The sequence below is a fragment of the Pygocentrus nattereri genome, chromosome 16 (genome assembly GCF_015220715.1).
Source record: "Pygocentrus nattereri isolate fPygNat1 chromosome 16, fPygNat1.pri, whole genome shotgun sequence".
In the NCBI taxonomy this organism is placed as follows: Eukaryota; Metazoa; Chordata; class Actinopteri; order Characiformes; family Serrasalmidae; genus Pygocentrus; species Pygocentrus nattereri.
The window spans coordinates 13,812,146-13,835,789 of record NC_051226.1 but is presented as its reverse complement, the minus strand read 5'-3'; the positions used below and the strand labels follow the sequence as shown (position 1 = coordinate 13,835,789).

At 38.6% G+C, this 23,644-nt stretch overlaps 1 protein-coding gene and 1 long non-coding RNA gene across 11 annotated transcripts in view; one reads left to right on the top strand and one right to left on the bottom strand.

The window, feature by feature from the left end:
* nedd4l (NEDD4 like E3 ubiquitin protein ligase) overlaps positions 1 to 8,028 on the top strand; it is a 132,465-nt gene extending 124,437 nt beyond the window's left edge. For 8 of the 10 annotated variants that reach the window (XM_037545989.1, XM_037545988.1, XM_037545990.1 and 5 more), the window contains 10 exons: positions 1,645 to 1,766; positions 1,926 to 1,996; positions 2,616 to 2,711; positions 2,864 to 2,937; positions 3,032 to 3,092; positions 3,277 to 3,336; positions 4,189 to 4,296; positions 5,891 to 5,987; positions 6,581 to 6,653; positions 7,543 to 7,645. In XM_037545989.1, coding sequence (XP_037401886.1) covers positions 1,645 to 1,766; positions 1,926 to 1,996; positions 2,616 to 2,711; positions 2,864 to 2,937; positions 3,032 to 3,092; positions 3,277 to 3,336; positions 4,189 to 4,296; positions 5,891 to 5,987; positions 6,581 to 6,653; positions 7,543 to 7,645 — 865 coding nt within the window. Of the gene's footprint in view, positions 1 to 1,644; positions 1,767 to 1,925; positions 1,997 to 2,615; positions 2,712 to 2,863; positions 2,938 to 3,031; positions 3,093 to 3,276; positions 3,337 to 4,188; positions 4,297 to 5,890; positions 5,988 to 6,580; positions 6,654 to 7,542 lie in introns of all 10 variants that reach the window. The other 2 variants (XM_037545991.1, XM_037545982.1) reach the window with 1 other exon arrangement.
* Positions 8,029 to 18,455: 10,427 nt separating this feature from the next.
* Positions 18,456 to 20,080, bottom strand: LOC108436906. Its single transcript, XR_001858563.1, has 2 exons — positions 19,701 to 20,080; positions 18,456 to 18,771 (listed from the first exon to the last, which is right to left on the bottom strand). It is a non-coding gene; the product is annotated as an uncharacterized LOC108436906 (long non-coding RNA).
* Positions 20,081 to 23,644: the final 3,564 nt, after the last annotated feature.

Here is a 23,644-nt window from a genome sequence, read left to right as displayed (position 1 = left end):
GGATGTGCTTCTGTTGGCTAACAGTGAGGGCCTGCAGTCCAAACCATGCCCCACCAACAAATCCGATATTTTAGATTTACTGTTATGAGTTTGATACTGTTATGAGTCCCCAGCGATGGTCTCAGTCTTGATAAGTGGATAAGATGGTCCTCCCCCTCATTATTTAGTGTGATGCTAGCTAATGCAAGTGTGCTTTAGCTTACATAATATTGCTGTCAGTTAATATATACGTTTCTAAAGATTTTTTTTATCTTCTTTTGAAATGTGACACCGTTTAGATAGAGCAGATGTTATGTTTTAATCAGTGTAATTGAGGCTTTTAGAGACAAACATCTGATTGGCTAAGCAGAAAGTCCACCTCCTTCAGCTGTGTTAAAGGGGGACTCCACTGAGTTTTCAAAAATTTTGCATAATTAAACAGTTACGATGTAAACAGAATCATTTGGGTTTGTTTGTTTGTTTTGGTTTAATATGAGAGGCTCCGCACTAAATAAACTTGCCGAGTCAGAAGTGTTCGGTGGTGGTGATAGGAACCAGACATCCACCTATAAAAACTCCTTCACAGAAAGTTATTACATGAAACAGTTGTATGCCGAATAATGTGCAAGTTTTGACTTAAAATATATTTTAATCCATTTAATTTAATCATGATGAAGTGGTCCGTGCCAGCTGTTGTCAGAAAAACCTTTTACATCAAACCACTCTGAATAACTTTGTTTACAATGGTGGAATCCCTCTTTAATGTTGCTAGCTAAGTTAAAGCTGTAACCTGCACAACTAGCTAGCAGATTGCATGGCTGATGTTACTGTAAGAAATTTGTTGACACTCTTCTGTCAATACAAATGAATTGATAGGTTGAATGAGATTTTTGCCACTATTCAGTTGCTACGATGAAAGCATGAATGGTGTATGTGAAGCTTAAGTGTCATAAATTGTTTGCTGATAAATTGCTTTGGTAGAAGACAGGGTTCCGGTCAGAAATATCTCACTTCTGTAAGCTTGTGATCTTTTGTGTGTGTTCCCTGAATCTGCAGGGGGCTCTTTGACTCTTAGTGCTTTGTAACGGGTAACTCTGGACAATAATTCTGTGATGTCAGAATCAGGTCAGTTCATGCTGTGTGGCTTGACCCATAGCTCTGGTAGGTGAACATATGTGCATTTTGTCTACAGTTCAGGTGCAAGATTCAAGCTTCAGGTTACCCTTTAGTATCCACTTTTAATAATATACCTCTGTTGTTCTCATTTTATTACAATTCAATGTTAGTATTTTAGCTGTGCGTGATTGTCGAGTGTCTCCATAATCTTCTCTTTGGCTTTGTTACTGGAACATTATAAAGACAACTGGAAACATTGTAAATGGGTTTTGGTGGAGAAGAACAGTGTTTTTTTCTTTAAAGAAGGATGGTGTTGAAGAATGATTGATAGAGAATGATGGTGATTAGTGGATGGTGACTTTTTTTTGATGGAAGTCTTAGTGTTTGGTGGAGAACTCTGGTGTTTGGTGGAGAACGCTGTTGGAGAACTTTTTTCTTTTTTGATTTAGTTGGTAAAAGTTGGTTTTTCATTTGAGAACGATGATCTGTTGGAAATGTCACTGTAGCATAATTTAAATGTTTTAATTAATTTTTTTTTTTCTTCCACAGAGATAACTACACTCTTCAGATCAACCCCAACTCAGGCCTCTGCAATGAAGACCATCTCTCATACTTCAAGTTCATTGGCCGCGTAGCAGGCATGGCTGTTTATCATGGCAAACTATTGGACGGTATGGTTGCACTTTATTTCCAAGTGGCCAATCCAGTGATCTAAAGTTTAACCATTTGCTTCCTTGATCAGTGGTGCTGACAGCCATTCAGGATATAATCTTAAACGTCTGTGATCAGGATCTGTCTTTAGGAGGCTTATTTACTGTTTTGTTTTCCAGGTTTCTTCATCCGACCCTTCTACAAGATGATGCTGGGAAAGCAGATCACATTGAATGACATGGAGTCAGTGGTATGTTTCTACTCATAAACGTGATCAAACAGGAACTGAAATATTCTAGTGGGTGCTAATTGGAGACAAATAAATTGGGGAGAAAATCAGGGAAGAAAAAGAAAGGAGAAATATTATAAATGATAAAAAAAAACCTAACCGCAAGTCACGATGGTAAATGCAGTATTATTTGGTTTATGGCCACTGTTGAAACAATTTGGAGTCTGTGCTTTAAATAAAATAAGACCCATTTAGATAAATGTACAGATAAATGTATATACAGATTCTGATATGCTAGTCCTGCGCAACTAGGAGACTATGAATCTGGAAGACAAGGAAAGAAATGTTCAGAATGATGAAAGGAGTTGTAGAAGACTCATTGTCTGAGAAAGCTGTAGAACATCAAGAATGAAGTTCTAGTAAAGTCTAGAATGCCAAGGCTTTTGGTGATCAAATCTCAGTAAATTGATGATAATAAAGCAGATAATTACATTATTTTGTGCATCAATTTATAACATCTTGCTCCCAGAATACTCCAAATATCTGTTTAAATTTTCATTGTGTTATTGAGTTTTTATGTATTTTTTGAGGTTTTATGGATTTTTTTAACTGCAGTGTATGTATGTTGGTGTTTTTGTAGGACAGCGAATACTACAACTCATTGAAGTGGATTCTGGAGAATGACCCAATGGAACTGGATTTGCGGTTCTGCATCGATGAGGATAATTTCGGACAGGTAACCACAGCCTACCTGAATCCATTCAGCTGAAACTTTTATTGATGAGTTCGTATCATAGACCAAGCAAACCTGTTCACTGTCTGCTGACCATATCTTTTCTGGACATACTGTATCAGAACTGATTTCTTTTCTCCCCTGGTTTCATTCAGACGTACCAGGTGGATCTGAAACCAAGTGGTTCGGATATGGTCGTCACCAATGACAACAAAAAGGAGTACATCGAGTAAGTCTTTCAGTCTCATAAGCTGCTATTAATGGCTTTGCAAATTTTTTTTCTGCATTGCTGTAAAATTCCTTTGTTTTCTGTCTTTGGGCAGCTTGGTCATACAGTGGAGGTTTGTCAACAGGGTCCAGAAACAGATGAATGCCTTCATGGAGGTAAAAAAAAACAAAAAAAAAACACATTCTTAGAAATTGCTCAGTTTGGGCACATTTACACATCCTGCCAGTAGGTGGCAGTGTCTCCTAAAGGTTGTGCTGTGGTGATGGGTGGTCAGAACACGAATGTGCTGCTCGCATCCATTATTTATCTGATCTTGATTGGATTTTTTTTGTCTTGCAGGGATTTACAGAGCTCATCCTCATCGACTTAATCAAAATCTTTGATGAGAATGAGTTGGAGGTAACATTTCTTATCGCATGACATCACATGCGCACATTACAGTGCACAGAACGAATGTATTATAATGTGTTTTACACGGACATTGACTTAAATGCTCTATTAAAGAAACATCTTAACTCTGAAATCCTACCTTATCTGTTTAGACACCATGACAGCTTCAGTTAGGATCGAATACTGGGCAACAGCTTTTACAAGGAATATTACAGAATTGTCCAAACTTGCCAAAGTCCTCTAAGTAGGGTCCTAACTTCATAACAGTTCAGTGGTCTATACAGTTCAACTTGTATTTTAATTTTTACTCGTGTATATATAATAGTAATAAATATATAGCGAACTTTCCTACATAGACAATTACCATTTAATTTAAGTGACCTTTATTAGTCCCACAATGGGGAAATTTCAGCTCCACATTTTGACCCATCTGTGCAGTGAAACACCATTTAGTCCACATACAGTTCACTGTATAACAGTATTTTTAAAAATGTATTTATATCTCAGGAGGCTGAATCAAAGAGCAGTCCACTGCTGATAGCTTCAGTGTGAATGGACAGGGCTAAACTGCTATAGGCTAAAAGGCTGATCTGTGTAAATCTGTCAGTTTTTGTGACATCACAAAAACAGTAAGTAAAATGGGCTATTTTTAGCTTATTTTCCATATATGGACTATTTGGCCTGGGAAGTGAATGGTATGTTTTGAAACCTTATCGAAGTTTACATGCTGCATCAAACTTACATTTCAAAAAATTAAAAAAAGGTCAGTTTTCCGTGAGATGAGCACTTCAAGACTGAGTACTGAATAATAAGCTTAGAGTTCAGTTATGCTGAACGTTATGCTGTTGTGTTTGTCTGCAGCTGCTGATGTGTGGTCTGGGGGATGTGGATGTTAACGACTGGAGGCAGCACAGTGTCTATAAGAATGGCTACTGCCCAAATCACCCGGTCATTCAGTGGTTCTGGAAGGTAAGCAGAGATTGTTTGTGTGTTATTCTTTTGGAGCAGTGATTGTTCTTGCTTGATTTTTAAAAAAAAAAAAATTATTAAGGGTTAAAGTGCAGGAGTGTGCATGTGCATGTGAGCGAGTACCTATGTGTGTGTGCTGTACGAGAAAGGCACAATCTGTAGATCAAAGTCTTTTTGATGTGATGCTCGTGCTGTGTTTGCTCTGATGAAAGAGTCACTGAGCACATCAGAACTGCCTTATCAGCAGACTGGAGACATGGTGTACACACACACACACACACACACACACACACACACACACACACACACACTGTTTTTAGACGGTGTTAAGATGTGAAGTATGTATCTGTGTATGTCTAGTTATTACAAGTTATTCATTTTTTAGGAGATATTTCTGAGGAGATTAGATACAAGATAATCCACTTGCACTTGCTTAAGGAAGGAGAAGATACATAAAATGAAAATAAATGAAAAAACAAGAGTTTCCAAAACTGGAGTTAGAAAAAAATCATTAAAAGCTACAATTGGATTCCTAATAGCCATCAGATAAACAGCACTTAAAGCTTTCATCTTTGATAAGTTAAAATCAAGCTGCTTCAGATCTGAAAACATGCACATGTGTTTCTGTCCATCCTTTCACTGTGAGAAGATGACTCAGTGCTATGGGTCTGAAAGGACGTGTAGCTGTTAAGAAAAGGTGTTCTCAGAACAATGGACTGACCACCCAGTCAGCCCAGACCTTAATGTCACAATGTTTTTGAGGTTACATGGATTGGAGCAGAAAATGCAACCAACCTCTAAGACTCAACTTTGGAGGTGGGAAAAATATTCCTGCACAATTCTTTGAAAAACTGAAAGCGAGTCTCCTGAAAAGAGCTGCAACAAAGGCAAAGAGTGGACACACTAAATACTGATAAATGTTGTTGAGTCTGTTGGTTCATTATACGCTTGACATTGGGCATGGTGACCTCGTACATGAGGCTCATGTATGGCTGCTATTGGCAATACTTCTCCATGGAAATTATACAAACTGTGTGTGCGGTTACACACAGTAGGTGCACCTTAAATTGGCTGAATTTACAAATTAGATGAGATATTTGGACACTTTAGGCCACATAGTGTATCTAAGAATGTATATGTAACAATAGTGTGTTCCATATGTATTATATACTAAATGTAATAAGGATTTAAACCCTCTAAACCCTACTGTTTGTCAGTAATCAAATAGTAATGGTTAAACCCTTTTAGTTGTAAAAAAAAAAGTTTCACTCTATAACATATATCGCTGCTATCAGAAGAAAAGGAAAAAACATACCTTACTTTTAATGTCAGTCAAAGGAACCAGACTTTTTTCCAATTCATTTTGGGCCGATTCTTAATGAAATTTACACACAACATAAAGGGAAACGAGTATTTTCAAATTATGTCCAAAACTAAAAAAAAAAAGAAAAATTGAGGTACGAGGTTTACTTCCAAACAGCAATGGTATATAAAATTGCTGCATAACTGTCTAGTTATAATTTAATGTCACCACTTTGCTGTCAATACTTCCTATGACAGGCACTAATTTTATCATCTATAATTATCTTTGCAGGCTGTGTTATTGATGGATGCTGAGAAGAGGATTCGTTTGCTACAGTTCGTCACAGGAACGTCCAGAGTGCCCATGAACGGCTTCGCTGAGCTCTACGGTGAGACAATGCACTCACATGCACCTCTGAACTCACAACGACTGCATGTGATTGTGAAACTTTAGGAAACCTTTCAGTACATCATAAAAACAACACTAAATACTTAAAAATGTGAATTCTGGATCATTCACCGTACCTAAAAACAGCATAGATGTTAGCTAATCTGATTATAAAACAGCGCTTAGTCTTTATTCTTATAATATTACAATTTTATATATATATATATATATATATATATATATATATATATATACATAATCCTATCATATATATCCTATAATATATATATATATATATATATATATATATATATATATATATATATATATATATATATATCCTACTTAGTACATAGTTCACCATATGACGAATGAATGGTTTCTTTTTATGTGCCTGTTATAGAGCGGCTCTGTCTGTCCTCCTTTCTGTATGTCATTTGTTACATTTACATCAAATCCCCATATTTATATATAATAAGATGATTATAGAGTTATGGATGTTCTTAATCTAGAAAATAAATATGCTTTTGCAAGCCCCGTTTGCTTTTCTGTGTCTTTTGTAAAAGATTCTTTTTGTCATGCCGTTTGTTGTAGGTTCAAATGGGCCGCAGCTGTTTACCATCGAGCAGTGGGGGACGCCAGACAAACTACCCCGTGCTCACACATGGTGAGTTTCTCTTAGGTTGGACTCTAACCCACGGCAGCTTCATTCCTGAATTCTGTGTTGAGGACAAACAATACAGACCTAACTGAGGCCTCAGGATTGCAGCAGTTCATTTTCATAGATACAGTATAGGCATTTTTCAACTGGAGCCTTTCGCACTAGAAAACTGGAGCTGTGGTTTTACCAGTGGCCATCAGTCCAGTGCCTAAGGCTCCAGTCTTATGGTTTTATGCTCAAGATTGGCACTAAAAGGACTTATCAGGTATTCCAGGGTCTTCTCCCTTGTCTCTCTATCTCTTGCTGCTGAAGTGAATAAAAATTCAGGAAATTTAGATGAAATAAACACTCAACAGCCCCTCAGTAACATGTCAAAAACATATGAGGGTTAGGATTAGGGTTAGGTTTTGGATTGAGGTTAAGGTTAGGATTAGGATTAGGGCCAGGGTTAGGTGTTGCGTAAGGTTAGGTTTTGCATAATGGAAGTAATTTTAACAGTACATCTACGTAATGTAATGTATCAACAGAACATCTGCAAGATATTTACTTCACTGTATTCAGATGCTTCACTATAGCAAGTGGGGTAGCTGCCAAAAAGGCAATTAAAACAGCACTCGAAACCCCAGATTTCAGCATTCTAGCTCTCTCATTGGCTCTCTCCAGATCTTAATTAGAGGACTAAACATCATCTGTACCTTCAGATGCACTTGATTGAGCTCCTAGCCTGGAAAATTACTACTCATTGTGAAAATTTGTCAGAACGGCAATCAGGGTTACAAATAATGTAGTTTAGGCTTGGGTAAGGTGGGGGTTGGACTTGTGTAAATCAGATTTTTGCCAACCTATCTCTTGAAGCCCTTTGTTCAGTTTTTTTTTTCTTGTTTATTCTCCACAGCTTTAACCGGCTGGACTTGCCGGCCTATGAGTCGTTTGATGACCTGAGGGAGAAGCTGCTGTTGGCAGTGGAGAACGCCCAGGGCTTTGAGGGAGTGGACTAGAGGGATGGCCACAAAAACATCCAATTTGCCAACACAGACTGTACACAACACACACACGCTGCCGTCATATGGCCGAAGCCAAGCGCCTGAAGCAGCATCATCACAACAGTAATGCATGTGTCCGTGTGCCGAGGAGCCAGTGTGGACTCGCATAGAGACGCACAGAGACTTTTAGTAGACAATAGAGCACTCAGCAGAGTCCTTTAATACTTGTCTCTCTCTCTCTCTCTCCTCATTTTTGCTGTCTATTTCTGGTGCTTTCTTCTCCTACTGTCTCTCTCTTCATCTTTCTGTCTACCTGAATCACTCTCTCATTCTTTCTTTTTTGTGCATTTTTTGTCAGTTCATCTTTTTTCTTGTTTTCTCTATTTCTATTTCCTTTCTCGGTCTCTTTCTTCTCCTTTTCTTTTCCTTCTCTTATTCATGCTGTTTCTTTCTTCACTCCCCAATTTTCTCTTTTCCTTTTGCTTTTCTTTTTCTTTCTGCATTTCTTTATCTCTTGTCGTTTCTCTCACTTTTCTTTTTGACACTTTTCTCATGTGTTTTTGTATCTCTCTTTCTCTAGCACTCTCTCTTTCTGTCTTTCTATTTCTTCCTATCAGAGGCAGAGACTTTCTCAGATATATTTCTCTGTTTCTCTCTCTACTTGCCTCAGAGGAGCATGGCCTTGAGAAGAAGAAAAAAAAGACTTTTTCATTTTGTCTTTTAATAAAAGCTATTGGTAGTTTAAATGCAGCCAACGGGGAGCTTCAGTCACCCCTATCAGGTCTAACCACCAGATTACCTTAGGAAAAACAAGAGCCAATCACAGGACAAAGAGCAACTCCTCATCCTCGCTCCTCCTCTTCACTCCTTCTGCAAGGATTATTTTCTTTAATTTTTTGTTCTTTATTTTTCAAAGCCAAGAACGAAAAGGATGTTCATAATCATTTTAAAATTTTTATTCTGATCATTGTTTATTATTATGATTATATTATCATGCTGATATTTGTACCGATGATGTGGTTTACAGTTTTAGAAAAAAAAAGAGAAATATCATTTTTGATATGGCCAGGCCGTAACAAAATAAATATCATTTAATATAATTGGGGAAAAAAACATGATCAACGTGGCTGTTGTAGTGCTAAGAAAAACTGGCATGAACATGTATCTGTGTTTTTGATATGATTACGTAGTAATTATGGAGCTACTCACTCTTCCTGCTCAAACCCTGGAGAAAAGGGGGAAGACCAATAAGACATGTAAATGAGTTCGGTTTTCACAATTGTATTATTAATATTGTTATTCTCGTTATTATGCTTATATAATGCTGTAAATTAGTTTGTTGTTTTTTTTTTTTGGGGGGGGGGGGCAAACTTTTAATTCTGTCACTGTATGTATTAAAGCTTCTGTAAGTATTAACATGAATGAAAGGTTGAATATGTGAACGTTCTGACTGAGAAATGAAAGTGCTGCAGACTCTTAGTACACAACACTCCTATCACTTCCATTCATTTCTGTACATCCTTGCTTTCTTTCCCTCATTTTTCCCCCCTTTTACCCATTTATAAACACCACGGAACCTATAAGAGCACTTTAACAGTCACTCACGAGGGTCGTGGGGTTGACGTTTGTCTTTTATTATTAACTTGAATGTGACTTTGCTATAATGTTTTCTGTTCAGAGCTCTCGAATACTCCTGTGCAATATCTACAGTCTGTTCTCTGCCTGCTGCTAACATACAGAGCACTCGTTCATGGAGCGAGGCTTTCAGGCGATGCTGAAACTGGCCGTCACGATGGCTGTTCCGGGGTCAGTTTTGGACACTCTGGATCTGTGCATGTAGGCCAGTTTTTTCTGAGAGTGACACTTCAGACAGCTTCTTTTCTTACTGGTTGTCTCTCCTCTCTCTTTTTCTCTTACATGCCATGCTGTTCCCAAACGTGGCTCAGTAGATTTTGTGAAGTTCTTCTTACTGTTCTCGTCGTTATTTTCCTCTCTCTTTTTGTAGGGGGCTGTTGTTTTTTTGTTTTTTTTTCTTTTGTTTTTTTAATTGATGGAGGATTGTTGGCCTTGTTTTGATTCCTCATCCCACAAGCCCTTGCGATTCGTATAACTTGGTTCAAATTAAACTGACGAATGCAAACTCGTGCTGTGTTTATTTCGAGTCCACGTGTGTTCCAGTACGTGCTCAGAATGAGAAGAATTTTTAATATGCTATATAACAATGGAGGCTGTTAGTAAAATTTTAGCTTATTTTAAATAATTCCACCCTTTTTTCTAAATTAATAAATGGTGGTGATGGGAGCGAGACATCTAAAGGTATCTAAAATGTTCTAAAGCTAAAAGCTCTGTCACAGAAAGTTGAATGAAATATATGTAAATAAACCAAGACAGTGTTTTATGATAGTTTTGAGAAGGGTTGGACCTAAAACCAGCTCTGCAGGTGACATCCCATATAAATAAAATTAATGTGTGACCACGCCTTATTAACGAGTAGGAACAAGATCCTAATGCGTGACCATGACTTAGTAAGGCATGAGAATGAGACAATTAAGTTGTGGCCATGACTTCATGTATTAATAAGCAATTAAACTAGTTTTGTTCAATGTAAATAATTACTTTGAGTGACAGATTTTTTCCATCAATGTAATGTTGTGAGTAAAAACTAGTTCAGTTGCTTTGTCACAACATGAAGCATTTATGTAGCTTGATCTGACGAGTCATTTTTACAGTGTATGCATAAAGAGCAAATAATCTGAAGCCTCAACAACTGAATATGTCAACCTTTTCAGTATTTAGTGTCCACTCATCTTTATTACAGCTTCCATTCTTTTCTGGATATTTTCAGCTGTTCAAAGAAATCTTCAGGGATATTTCGCCACACCCCAAACACTGAGTCTTAGAAGTTGGTTAGACTTTCTGCTTCTCACCATCCAAGTAATTCTCCAAACATTCAGTGAGGTTGAGGTCTGGACTCTGGGGTGGTCTCCTTAAACCGCTACACATTCTTTCAGACCCATAGCACTCAGTCGTCTTCTCACAGTGGAAGGACGGACAGAAAAACCTGTGGATGTTTTCAGACTTAAAGCAGCTTGATTTCCTTCTCTCTCTCAACGATGAAAGCTAGTACTATTTATCTGATGGGGGTGTCGTCGCTTGACACTTGTTTTGACTACCCAGCCCAAGTATTTTTTGTGGTCAGTAAAATAAGATGAATTCAATAGTTTGTTAAAAGAAAATAAAAGAATCAAACGAACTAAGAAATACAAGAAGACTCTTCAGAATTAAGAAGTGCATTTCATTTTTATTCCTTCTTGAGCATTGAGAATGCTTCCCAAAAGGCCTTCGGGCAACACTCACACATATACAGGGTTTGTACACATATTTTATACCCTCAGTAAGGGTGGGGTGATATCGCCCCACCTCTTTTTGTTATCTCCTGATCTCATGACACCACCATTATGTCCAAATTGACATCCATACGTCTATCATATGGGATCATGTGGAAACCATTATCTCCAAAGCCCGGTCTGAATAATTTTTTTAAAAAAGACATTGTACCAGGCACATCCTAACACATTCTAACATGATCGCTGGTGTTTTTCCATCTTGGCCGTTTGGCCTTGAGAAGTTCATAAGTTCACTCGCCTCCTAGAAAGTGTTTTCTTCTCTCTTACGCCCTACTAAGGAAGCTTGTTTTAGGGCACTTGCTCCAATGTGCTAGGCCATATTGTACTTTATTTATGTTTTATCCTGCATAATACAAGACATTTTAATTTTGGGAATCTTTAATTTACATCAGGGGCAGTTTTGGGGGTCTACCCACCTTGCATGGTTGTTAGCAGTCCCATTTTATTTGTAACAATAAATCATTTTGAACTTATGTACGCTCCTTAAAAGTATCTCCTGAAAGAGAATAACTTGTAAATAATTTTGACTGGAAATTGAGTCAATGAAAAGCAGTCATTGAAAAGATTGTGATTTTGACATTTTTTTCTTATTATAGTTATGTAAAAGTGTATTGTGTGGTTACACAATACACTTTTAGCCAGCAATTTAAATGAGCAGTTTAAAAGGTGTTTACCATTTTAAATATATATCATTGATGTTATTGAAGAAGGAAAAAAGAAAAGTTAATGGACATGGAATTCAAAAGTATCACATCGTTGGGCCACATGCTCACTTTCTAAGGTCAGCCCGTCCACAAATGTTTGGAAACTCTTATTGACTCTGGACTGAAGCTTAAGGCAGGTCATTGCTCCACAACGTCAAATTGAGATGTACTGCACTCCACGTTCGACCGGCCGGCTGGCCCCAAGTAGGCCAGAGGCCAGGCAAACAAGGGCAAATTCAGGGTATCAGCGCAGGTTTGGGAGTGGGGGGAGATTTCTCCTAGCAGACGGTCCTATTTCATGTAAAACGCTTGTTGATATGACCTTTCTGCAGATTGCAGCCTGGTAAGTCTGGCCCTAATTCAGCTTTTGATCTAGTTCAAGGCCTCAGAGTGTTTTCACTGCACACAGTGGGGCAGAGCAGAGTTGCACAATGTTAAACCCTAATGATACCAGTAAAAACTATAACGTATCGTTAATGTATCATTAACAATGTATGTAACGTGATCAGATCCTAAAAGCAGGAAATGGAATGTATTCAGTTTTTCTGTTTTTTTTTTTCTCTTTTTTTCCTTTTTTGTAGTTGTTCCACTTCTAAGACTGTTTTCCTGGTAATTAAACATGAGTTTCTATGCTGTTTCCAGCATTCCGACCTGGCTGCATTGTGAAGGGAACATGGTTCATCAGGAGCTTATCAGCCTCAAGGACGAGCAAACATGCAGCTCCAAAATGTGTGGATTCTAAGAAAAATCCCACTTGTATTCAGACAAGCCCTGCCCTTCTTGAGCTTGGTCTGGACATAAGTGCCACACCCCCTTTGTTAGGGTTGGCCTCAAATCTCTGCCTCTTGTGCTGGAATTAGCCAGCATAGGTGATTTTCACTGGATTTGGTTAGCGCCTCCAGTACTGGGTTTGACTTACAGTACCCTGTCTCCTCTGCTGGGTTTGATGAACGCTATCCCATCTTGTTTGCTGGATTCGACTAACAATGTCTCGTCTCCTCTGCTGAATTTGGCTAACAATCTCTGGCCTTCTTTGCTGAGATTGGATAGCAATGACCTGCCTTGTGTACTGGGTTTGATTGATGATATCCCACCTTCTGTAATGGGTTTGACTCACAATGTCCCGCCTGCTCTGCTGGGATTGGCTAGTAATTTCCTGCCTCATATAGTGGGTTTGGCTAACAATGTTGCTCCTCCTGTGCTGGGTTTGGCTAACAATGTTCCTCCTTCTCTGCTGGGTTTGGCTAACAATGTTCCTCCTCCAGTGCTGGGTTTGACTCACAATGTCCTGCCTGTTCTGCTGGGTTTGGCTAGTAATTTCCTGTCTCATATAGTGGGTTTGGCTAACAACGTTCCTCCTCCTGTGCTGGGTTTGACTAACAATGTTCCTCCTCTGCTGGGTTTGGTTAACAACATTCCTCCTCCTCTGCCGGGTTTGGTTAGTAATGTGCCGCCTCATTTACTAGTTCAGGCTAGCAACATTCCTCCTCCTCTGCTGGGTTTGGCTATCAACGTTCCTCCTCCTCTGTTGGGTTTGGCTATTAATGTTCCTCCTCCTCTGTTGGGTTTGGCTATCAATGTTCCTCCTCCTCTGCTGGGTTTGGCTATCAACGTTCCTCCTCCTTTGCTGGGTTTGGCTATCAACGTTCCTCCTCCTCTGCTGGGTTTGGTTATCAACGTTCCTCTTCCTCTGCTGAGTTTGGCTAACAACGTTCCTTCTCTGCAAGCTTTGGCTAGTAATGTGCCACCTCATTTACTAGTTCAGGCTAGCAACATTCCTCGTCCGCTGCTGAGTTTGGCTAGTAGTGTCCTCATGTACTAGCCCTGGCCAGCAATGTTCATCCTCATTGTCTCTGCTGGGTTTGGCTAGTCATTTCCTGCCTCATAATCTAGCTCTGGCTAGCAACATTCCTCCTCATTTCCTCCTCTGTTGTGGCTAGCACTGTTCCTCCTCTTGTGCTGGGTTTGGCTAACACTGTTTCTCTGCCTGTGCTAGTTTGGCTATTAATGTTCCACCTCTTATCCTGGCTTTGGCTAATAATGTCCCGCCTCCTGTGATGAAATTGGCTTGTAGTTTGCTTCGATTTCCTAATGATACAGTGTCTTCAGGATCCACAGGCTTGCCACTATACAACTAGCCTTCTCCTGGAGGGATATCAGTCATTTCTTTTACAATTACAGAATCACAGCCTGCAGTTAAGAAATGCACTAGAATCTTATTGTGTTAACTGCTTAGCAAGCTAATTAACATCAGCATTAACTCTTGCTACAAGGCTTTATAAGAGGGACTGACTGTAAGGGCAGAGATTTCTGTCGACAGACAACAGCCACTGTCCATCAGATCCCACTATTTTCAGTTCCACAGTCATTTTTTCTGGTAAGAGAACATTTTTGTCTGGTACTGGAATAGCAGTAGCAAGTAATACACACTCACAGACTGACAACCACATCCCAGTGAACAGAAAACCATGATAGGAATCTGTTAGTGACCCTGAATAGACTTTAGTCTAGACTTCACTGGACTAAAACAAGTGCACAGTTTGTTTGTTTGCCCTTTTTTGACTTGTTTTACTATTGTTAGTTTTCTTATTAACTCAGTACTACAGTACTTAAGATGACATGGGCCATAAGGTTTCAGTTCATGGAAAATTATAGGTTTTGAAGAAGAAGATTTGAAGAAGTCTACCTATATATTTATTTTGCATATATGTATGTTTTTATAGCATATATATTGTGTATTTTTTAGCATTTGTAACTCTAAGTCGCCGCACATGGTGTCATACTGTCCCAACCTTTTTCATGTTCTCAGCTGATTTATTTTGTTACTTAGCATGCTAATAGTGCTTGCTAACTGACCCAACTCTCTGTTTTTCTTACTGAACTGCACAGTTTTCTTAATGAGTGAAAAAAAAAAGAAAAAAGGAAGGTCTTTCATTTATTTATTCTTTTTTTAATATTTATTTTCCAGAAGGCCCTGGTTTTGGGTGAGTGACCTCCCCTCCACGTCTCAACTGATCAATAGCGTGGCGAGCTTATCTCACACTTCCATTTACTGTTTGACTAAACCCCCTCAGGCCACATAAAGAGGAGCCTGACCAGAAGGACACAGTCAGCAAACAGTCATGAAGCTCAGAGCCTGGAGAGTGGGATTGTACCTCACGTCTGTCGCTACAGTAGAGTTCGGGTCAGAGTAACGGTGTGACAGTGCGCTAGAGCATTCTGTGTGACACCGGACGTCCACATGGTTTATTGAGTGTGGATGTGATGAGTGAATTAGAATTATTATTACCATTTAGGGAGCTCGCAGGCGTACATGGAGACCAGCACGCTCGATGGCAGCCATCTTTGAGTTGGTGAGTTTAAATCTAGATTTAAAATGTCCAGTTTAATTGAGTCTTCAGCAGAGAGTCATTACAGTTCAGTAAAAAAAAGTGTCTACTCATAGATATTTAGCAGACATGATAAGGAACATTCAAAGTGTTCAAAAATCATACTCAAACCTTGTAATTATTTATTTCAGTTTTTGATTTTACTTTTTAAAAAATGGTCCAATAGAAATGGTCCAATAATTACTTATAAAATCTTCTAATGTGAACTTATATTAAAGTTAGATTTTTTTTTCCATTCTCTGGAGGGTGAAGTTTTGCTATGACGTATATATATATATAGAAAGAGAGAGAGAGAGAGAGACACAAACACACACACACACACACACACACACACACGCACACACACATATATATATATATATATATATATGTGTTGGAAGAAAACCTTGTACCTCCAAAATGGTAACTTTACAGGAGAAGGATAAAACCTACTTTACTTTTAATGTAAGTCAATGGAACCAGATTTTTTTCCAAGTTATTTTGGGCCGTTTCTTTTGGTCCATACATCATGAAATTTACACACAATGTGAAGGACAACAGATATTTTCAAACTATGTCAAAAACTGGCCCTGAGTCAGCAACACACAGAAAAGAGCCACGTTTAAGTACTGATAAAGAACACTGAGAGCTGAAAGGGAGGGAGAGGGAGAGAGAGTGAGAAAGAGAGAGAGAGAGAGAGAGAGAGAGAGAGAGAGAGAGTGCACTGTATCATTCATTCTCATTTAAGCACAATTGGTTCTTAAGCGATTAGTCACTTGATGTTTGTGTGGACACAATGTCTACCTGCAAGAATAATAGGCCTGGTTTATTGGACTTTGAATAAGCCCAGTCTTGGACTACTAAGCTGCAATGTCAGTGGTGCTTTATTAACAAAAAACACTATTTGGCATTTGTTTAGGCTTAATATTGATGTGGGTAGGCAGCCAGTTCTGTTTTACTACAAATAAATGTGCAGAATTTATCTTTTTTAAACATTTTGGGTTCCTAAAGAACCTTCAAATGAGTGCTTATTTAAAGACTCCTTTTTGTAAAGGAGATGATAAAACCTCTTCCAGCTCCCACACAGTGTAGAGGTCCTATTGCTATTAAAAGTTTCTAAATGCCAAGCACTTTTTCCTCAAATATTACATTTATTATATCTATTTTTTATCTCATGACCATTGTCTACTTATTTTAACCCACTCCACCTCTTCTTTGTGTAGGCCACGTTTACTTCTTTGCCCTCTGGAGTTGTGGAGTGTGACAATGGTGTTTGTGTTGTGTTTAATCAAACGCCATTATCACACTAAATAACTACAGAGTGACCGTCCAGCACCAGCTCATCATCAGCTTGACAGGAGGACAAGGACTGGACATAGGAACTGCAGCACCTTCTACGTTCAACTACAAAACATTCAAATGAATAAATAAAATAACTAAAATAAAGTCTTGTCACTTCTGTATGTGCAATATGTGCATGTTACTGAGGGGTAGCCTGCAGTGCTAAACTGCACTGATCATTTGGTGTTTTTTAAGGGGACGTTTGGCTCTACATGCAAAACCATGGTGTGTGGTTAAGGTTGAGTATGGCGCTTATTTTTCTTTCAGAATTTGTAATGATTCGTCCACATAAGCAGCCTTTCAGTGATCCATAGTGATAGCAGAGGCATGATTGGCAGGTCAACAGGACCGCCATATTTCTTACAAGATTAAAATAGCTCAGTAATTATGGCTGGAGGCACACGCTGCACTTATGCAGACATGAATACCAACCCATATTTCCTAATCTGAATCTATACTGCTCATTAAAAGTTTGGGGACACCTAGCTTTTCCAAACGGATTGAATGCAAAGAAGCATCTTTATTGGCTTGTAATTGCTTCACATTTTAAAGAATAAGCAGGTTTATTGATGTCAACACACATTCAACACTTAGCTGTTTAAGCTGTTATAAAGGAATATGTTGGCAAAAACTCTAATTTATACTTCTTTTCTTACTCCAGATGTAGCAAATTAGTCACGACACATTTGAATTCAGTTTACAAATGGAGCTACGTAGCTACCAAACACTCAAAGTAGGTTCAGTAATAATACATGATCAAAACTTCTCTCAACCTGCTCAACCCACATCCAGGTCTTCATTAAGGTTGTGCAGATTAGTTAATGTGCATGACTTGCTGTGAGCTGTAAAAAAATGGCAAAACGTCACTATGGGCAGCCATTTTAACCCTCAGGGCCTTCTAAGAAATCCTAATGATTACTGGGAATAAAATGGGGAAAAAAATTCTGAGGGGGAAAAAACAAAATGCATGTAATATTTAAGTCATGTTTCTTCCATCAACTCATTCTTATATTTAAACACTGCAAATATTACTGTACAACTCTTTTTTTTCATTGGTAAGTTTTGGACGGAAACAAAAAAAATCTTGAAATATCCAGAAAATTGGCCAATCAGAGTTGTTTTTTTCCATGATGTATAGATAGATAAAGCTAAGTGAGTTCTCTTATTGTTCAGCATATCAGGAGCTGAAGAGAATAGTTATTGATCAGCATAATTGTGACATGACAGAGTAATCAACCAATCATTTTGATGGCCAATCAATTTAGTGAGATAAAAACAAAACACCAAACAACGGCAGCTCTAAGCCACCCTGTGTTTAACGTAGAGCTGTTGAAAAATGTTCATGTGAATTGCTGTTAGCTTAGTGCTAACAAACCACAGGTATTCTATAGGGTCCTATAGGGACATTAGCAGAAGTTAGCATTACCATCAAGGTGGAGTTTTCCCTCATATTTTGAGCAGGTTTTGACATTTATGTCCTGAAATGATGGCCTAGCTTTAAAAGTCATGATTTGGCACTGACTTTTGGGGGTCTATTTTCATGAAAAAATTTTTTGGGTGACTGCTGACTTCTAATGTTTTGTTAGCTCTCAGCTTCAGGTCTAAATCAAAGAAGCAACAATTGTACTTCAGGTTTTGACTGATCAAGTACATCTGGAGGAAATGGAACTTTTACTTTCACAGCAGTTTGGAAAAGTAAACGGTCAAATCATTAATTGGGCAAAAGTTGCTCTTCACACCAAGACACTCTAGTGGACAGCAGCTGAGGGTTGAGGTTAAATACAGCCAAATAAGTAGCACCAAGCTCTTTTTTACTAACAGAACCCTTGCAGGTATTTTTTACACTTTGTCAGTGAAAATCTAACTTGTCATATTGTGTTAGAGTTCTGTTCTCAGTCTAGGCAACTTTGTTGGTAACAGCAGGACAGGTGCATGTGTCCTGAGATCAAATGAGTGATGTCACATGTAACCTTTAGGCTGTGTTCAAATAAAGCTTGGACTCATATACAAGGAAGGGATCCTAATACAGTTTTAATGTACTTGAAATTCTCTGAAGGAAACAAAGTTTTTATGTACTTGGAACTCTCAAAAGAACAGAATATACACCATACAGAATCAGCACAGTGCGTTCAGTGAAGCATTTCTTCCATTACATTTCTTGACCTGTTCCCCAAATTCATTCCAGCTGAAATTTTCCCTGCAACCCGACTCTCATTCCATTTAGCTTGGCATGACTGTAGGCCTGCAACTTGATATACAGAAAGGAGATCAGGATTGGTTGGAAGTGGCTGGCACTCAGTCGAGTCGACTCTTTCCAGTCTCTGTCATGTTGCAAAACAAAAAATAATAAAGTACTCTCAAGAAACATAAAAGCAATGAGCTGCAAGTATTATAGTGATTTTACCATCTTTAAAGGGTGGAGTAAAATCACTGTAATGAGGGCCGTGTGTGGTTTATTGATTAATAAATGGGAGCAAAATACAAATATGATAAAATTTACCAATATTCAGTAAATACTTTAACCCCTTAAATGGCCAAATTCAGGCCTTTCCTTACTCATATCGCTTAAGATTTATCAGCCGTTTAACATTGTTTTCCATGTAGCTGCTGAAATTATATGTACATGTGTATGCATAAGTTTAACAACCCTGGTCACATTACATGTTTTGTCCATTTTGTACGTGAAATAAGTTAACACACCTTCTACACAGAACTTAAATATGGCATTTTTATTTACAAAATTTCTATTTATTTGCATAGTGGGAAATAAATTTACATAAAATATAAAATGTGCTTTTGTATTTTTCCAATACATAAAATTCAGCAAATAATGCAATTTGACCAGGGGTGCCAATACTTATGCTTAAGACTGTAGGTCTTAGTATATTTTAAACCTGGGGTTCATTTATTACTAATTATAATTAAAGTAAATAATCCTTCCTCTAAACAATGTTGTTTATTAACAGTATGCTTTGGTTGTCACACAACACAGTGTTCAACAGTTACTCCATGAACAGCGCAATGGTTATTAATAACATCTGATATAACGTTCAGTCATATGTGTGGTTCAAACAATGAGATTCAAAACTATCAATGTTATGACCAGGCTTTTTGTGCAGGTCAGAATATGCATGAGATCAGTGGCTCTGACCTTTGTGACTATCTGTACAGATTAGAGGTAGACCAGTGCAAGAGAATCCATTCCAGAGCATCTATGAAAAAAAATTGTGTATAAACAGTAAATACTTACATTCCTCTTCTCATCACGGCCCATGACTGCTCATCGGATCTCACGTGGAAGGTACATATCACATTGTAATAGGTCAGGCATCTCGTGATGGATTACAGAAACATGGCAGAGGCTGCAGCCTTCACATTCTCTCTGAGGCAGGAGGACAGCTGGCTTAACAGGTCAACAGGAGACCATTTCCACACTCACAGCCTTTCTCCGTCTTCCACTCTCAGCCTGCAGCCTGGAACTGATGTCAAATTATCCTCTTAAATTGCAGGGGCTCTGCAGGGGGTCCAACTCTTCTCTCTCACAACTGGCTTATTCCTCGGAAGTTCATCAAGGGCCTGGCAGCTCTCATCATAAAAAATCAATAAACAGTTCTGTTTAATTCAAGCAACTATGCAACTAATAATAATAATAATAAGTTACATTTATATAGCACCTTTCACAAACCCAAGGTCGCTTCACCTAGCATAGAAGAAAAAAAAACGCAGTGGAGGAGGAAGAAAAATGTGTATTAAAGGGAAAAGTCTTTAGTCAGATTTAAAAGAGGAAAAAGAAGAGCAGTCCCTGAGGGATTAAGGAAGAGATTTCCAGAGTTTGGGGGCCATGGCACTGAAGGACCTCCCTCCCAAAGTGGAAAGTCTGGTGCGTGGAACAACAAGTAAGTTATTGCAAGAAGACCTGAGAGAGCGAGAGGGAGTGTAAGAGGCCAGCAGTTCTCTGAGGTAGGGGGGAGCAAGGTTATGCAAAGCTTTGAAAGTGAGTAGTAAAACTTTATACGGGACAGGACCGGTAGCCAGTGTAGCTGAGAGAGAACGGGGGTGATGTGAGCTGAACGCTGAGTACGGGTGAGAACTCTAGCCGCAGAGCTCTAAATGTACTGTAGCTTTTGGATAGATTTTACAGGGAGACCAGCAAAGAGGAAGTTACAGTAGTCAATACAGGACATAATGAAGGCATGAACCAGAGTTTTGGCATCTTTATCGGTCAGGAACGGTCGAAGTCAAGTGATGAGTTGAGTAAAGCACCAAGATTTCTAACAACAGGTGCAGGCTTAATGAGCAGGCCATCAATACTAACTGAAAAATTGGATGACTTTGATAGTAAATGTCTAGGGCCAACCAGTAAGACCTCAGTTTTATCAGTGTTTAGCATGAGAAAGTTATTATGCATCCAGAGCTTTAAATCAGAAATACAATCAATTAGAGTACTGGGAGGGGAATCTGAGGGTGTGTGTGTGTGTGCACTGAGATATAACTGAATATCATCAGCATAACAATGGAAGTTTAGGCCATGGCTACGATTGATCTGCCCAAGGGGTGAAATGTAAATTAAGAAAAGTAGGGGTACAAGAACTGAGCCCTGCGGGACACCACATCTGACAGGAGAGGAGGAGGACTTCTGTGGGCCTAGTGTAATAAACTGTTGTCTGTCTGTATGATATTACCTGAGCCACAGCAAGGTGTGTGTCACTGATGCCAATAGAAATATATATATATATTTTTTTTTAGATTATGTCTCTCACAGTGGACATACACCTAAGATGAAAATTTCAGACCCCAACATGATTTCTAAGTGGGAGAACTTGCAAAGTCGCAGGGTGTTCAAATACTTATTTTCCTCACTGTATGTGAACAGGATGGCAACAAATATCTAGTTGTTGTGGATTACTATTCACATGACATTGAGATAGCTCACCTGTCGACACTAACTAGTCAGCTGGTGATAGCCCGTCTCAAAAGCATGTTCATCAGATGGGGAATCCCATATGAAGTAGTGACTGATAACGCAACTCGGTTCACTTCTGTAGAGTTTGGGAGCTTTGCAAAGATGTATGATTTCACCCACACAACCTCTAGCCCATATTACCCAGAGAGTAACAGAGCAGCTGAGAGGAGTGTTGCTATTGCAAAGCGCATTTTGTGACAGCCAGACCCACAGCTGTCACTAATGAGTTACCGGGCCACTCCTACTAATGCCACTGGAATAAGTCCGGCACAGCTGATGACAGGTCGGCAGATCAGGACGACTGTCCCTTTGCTTCCACAAAAGCTGCAGCCAAGGGTCATCGATTATGAGCAAGTGCGCAAGAAAGATCAGCGAACCAAGTGAGCCTACCCGCTTTGCAGCCAGGCCAGAGCATCAAAGTTAAGCAGGATGGGGAGAAGGGTTGGCACATGCCAGCAACCATCCTCGCCAAAGCACCTGAACCCAGGTCTTATTTTGTGCAAACAGAGCAAGGCAACATAACACGCAGGAATCGGAGGCATCTGTAAGTGCCCCTAGTCCAATGGAACATGAGACTGTGCCAAATATTGCAGGAGACAGCACAGAGACTTTGCTGGCTGCAAGTCCACTGGTGACCCCTGGCACTCCAGTATGGAAAAGCTCTCCTTCAATACCATTATCCCCTGTGCAACCTGTGACACAGCCTTCTGTCCCAAATACGACTTTGGCCGGCAGACAGGTCACACCACCCAGTTGGCTGAAGGACTATGTGCGTCCATAATTACCTGCAACAGCATATTGTGCTGGTAATTCAAAATAGTTTCAGAGACTGACAGTTAAGGAAACAGTTTTAAGGTTAATTAAAGTGTTTCTTTTGGGATGGACTCTATGCAGCATTAGGAAGTGTTTTTGCTTGTTCAGTGTTATTAGCGGCTGCATGTTTTGTTTTGTTTTTTTTTTCCAGGGGGAAAAGGGAACAAATTAAGGGTGGAGATGTCATGTGAAAACTAGCTTTCTCTTAGGCATACGCATTATGTGCATTCTTATTGGGTAGGCCAGGTGACGTCAGGAGGGAAACAAACGGAGAGTGAAGTTAGGATGATGAGCTAAGTTTGTGCTTTGTTAACAGTGTCTGTTCGCGACATGAATAAAAGGTGAAAACCAAGACGACGTTGACTCACCGCGCATCGAGAACATCATGATCAACAGTATCATTTCCAAACTTTTTAGTTTAGGGGCTTACAGAGTCACAGAAATATTAACTGCATAAAAATTCAGTACAAGGAATAATATCACTTTGTTCATGTTAATTTAGATTATGAATAATGTTCATTTTTGAATGAATAAAACTCTTCAGCTATTTTTTTTTTTCAAATTATTTTTGCAAAATTAAAATTGTATGTAGTACTCCAGACTTTGATGGCTAACAAGATAAGATCCGAATATTAAATCTCTAAGCATAATATATCCCTCCAAAAATGAGACACAATACATTATTTTTCAATAAAAAGCATACTCTTAAAAAAGATGGTTCTTTAAAAAGGGTTCTTTAATAAAGACAAATAACAATTCTCAAACACTCAAAGAACAATTTGTATGCTTAAATGGTTCTTTGCATGGTGAAATTGTTCCTTAGATTGCTGAATATGTTCTATATGGTTCTAAACAGAATGCTTTGAGAACTGTTCTGTATAGCACTACTGTATACTGTAAGTTCAGCTTTAGTCACAATAACAAGCTTGTAACAATACAAGAACAATTGTTGGTGCTATATAGGTTCATGTGCTTCTCAAAAAGAGTCTATATAGAACCATATACAACACATTCTCCATCAATGTGAAGAAATATTTCACTATGCAAAAACAATTAAGCATGCAAAATAGACTATATAGAACAATTGCCTTTACTAAAGATCCCTCAAAGCAACTCTTTAAAGCTGAAATGTTGCAAAGAGAATTTTGTGCTGCAACCTATAAAGTACACTCCTGATAAATTAACTGTGTGAAGTTATTCAGCTGATTCAAAGTGAAGTATTGTTATTAGTAGAAGTGTTGTATTTATACTCAGCTAAAATTCAGGTCAGTACATTTTCTTTTGCCCAATTAAGAACCTGCTATGGCAAAATTTTAAAAATTAATAACTACAGAATGATCTGTTGCACAGTTTGGAAACTTTGCACAGTTACATAAATCAAATAGAATTTTTTTTCATGGAAATTTGTAACATGACTT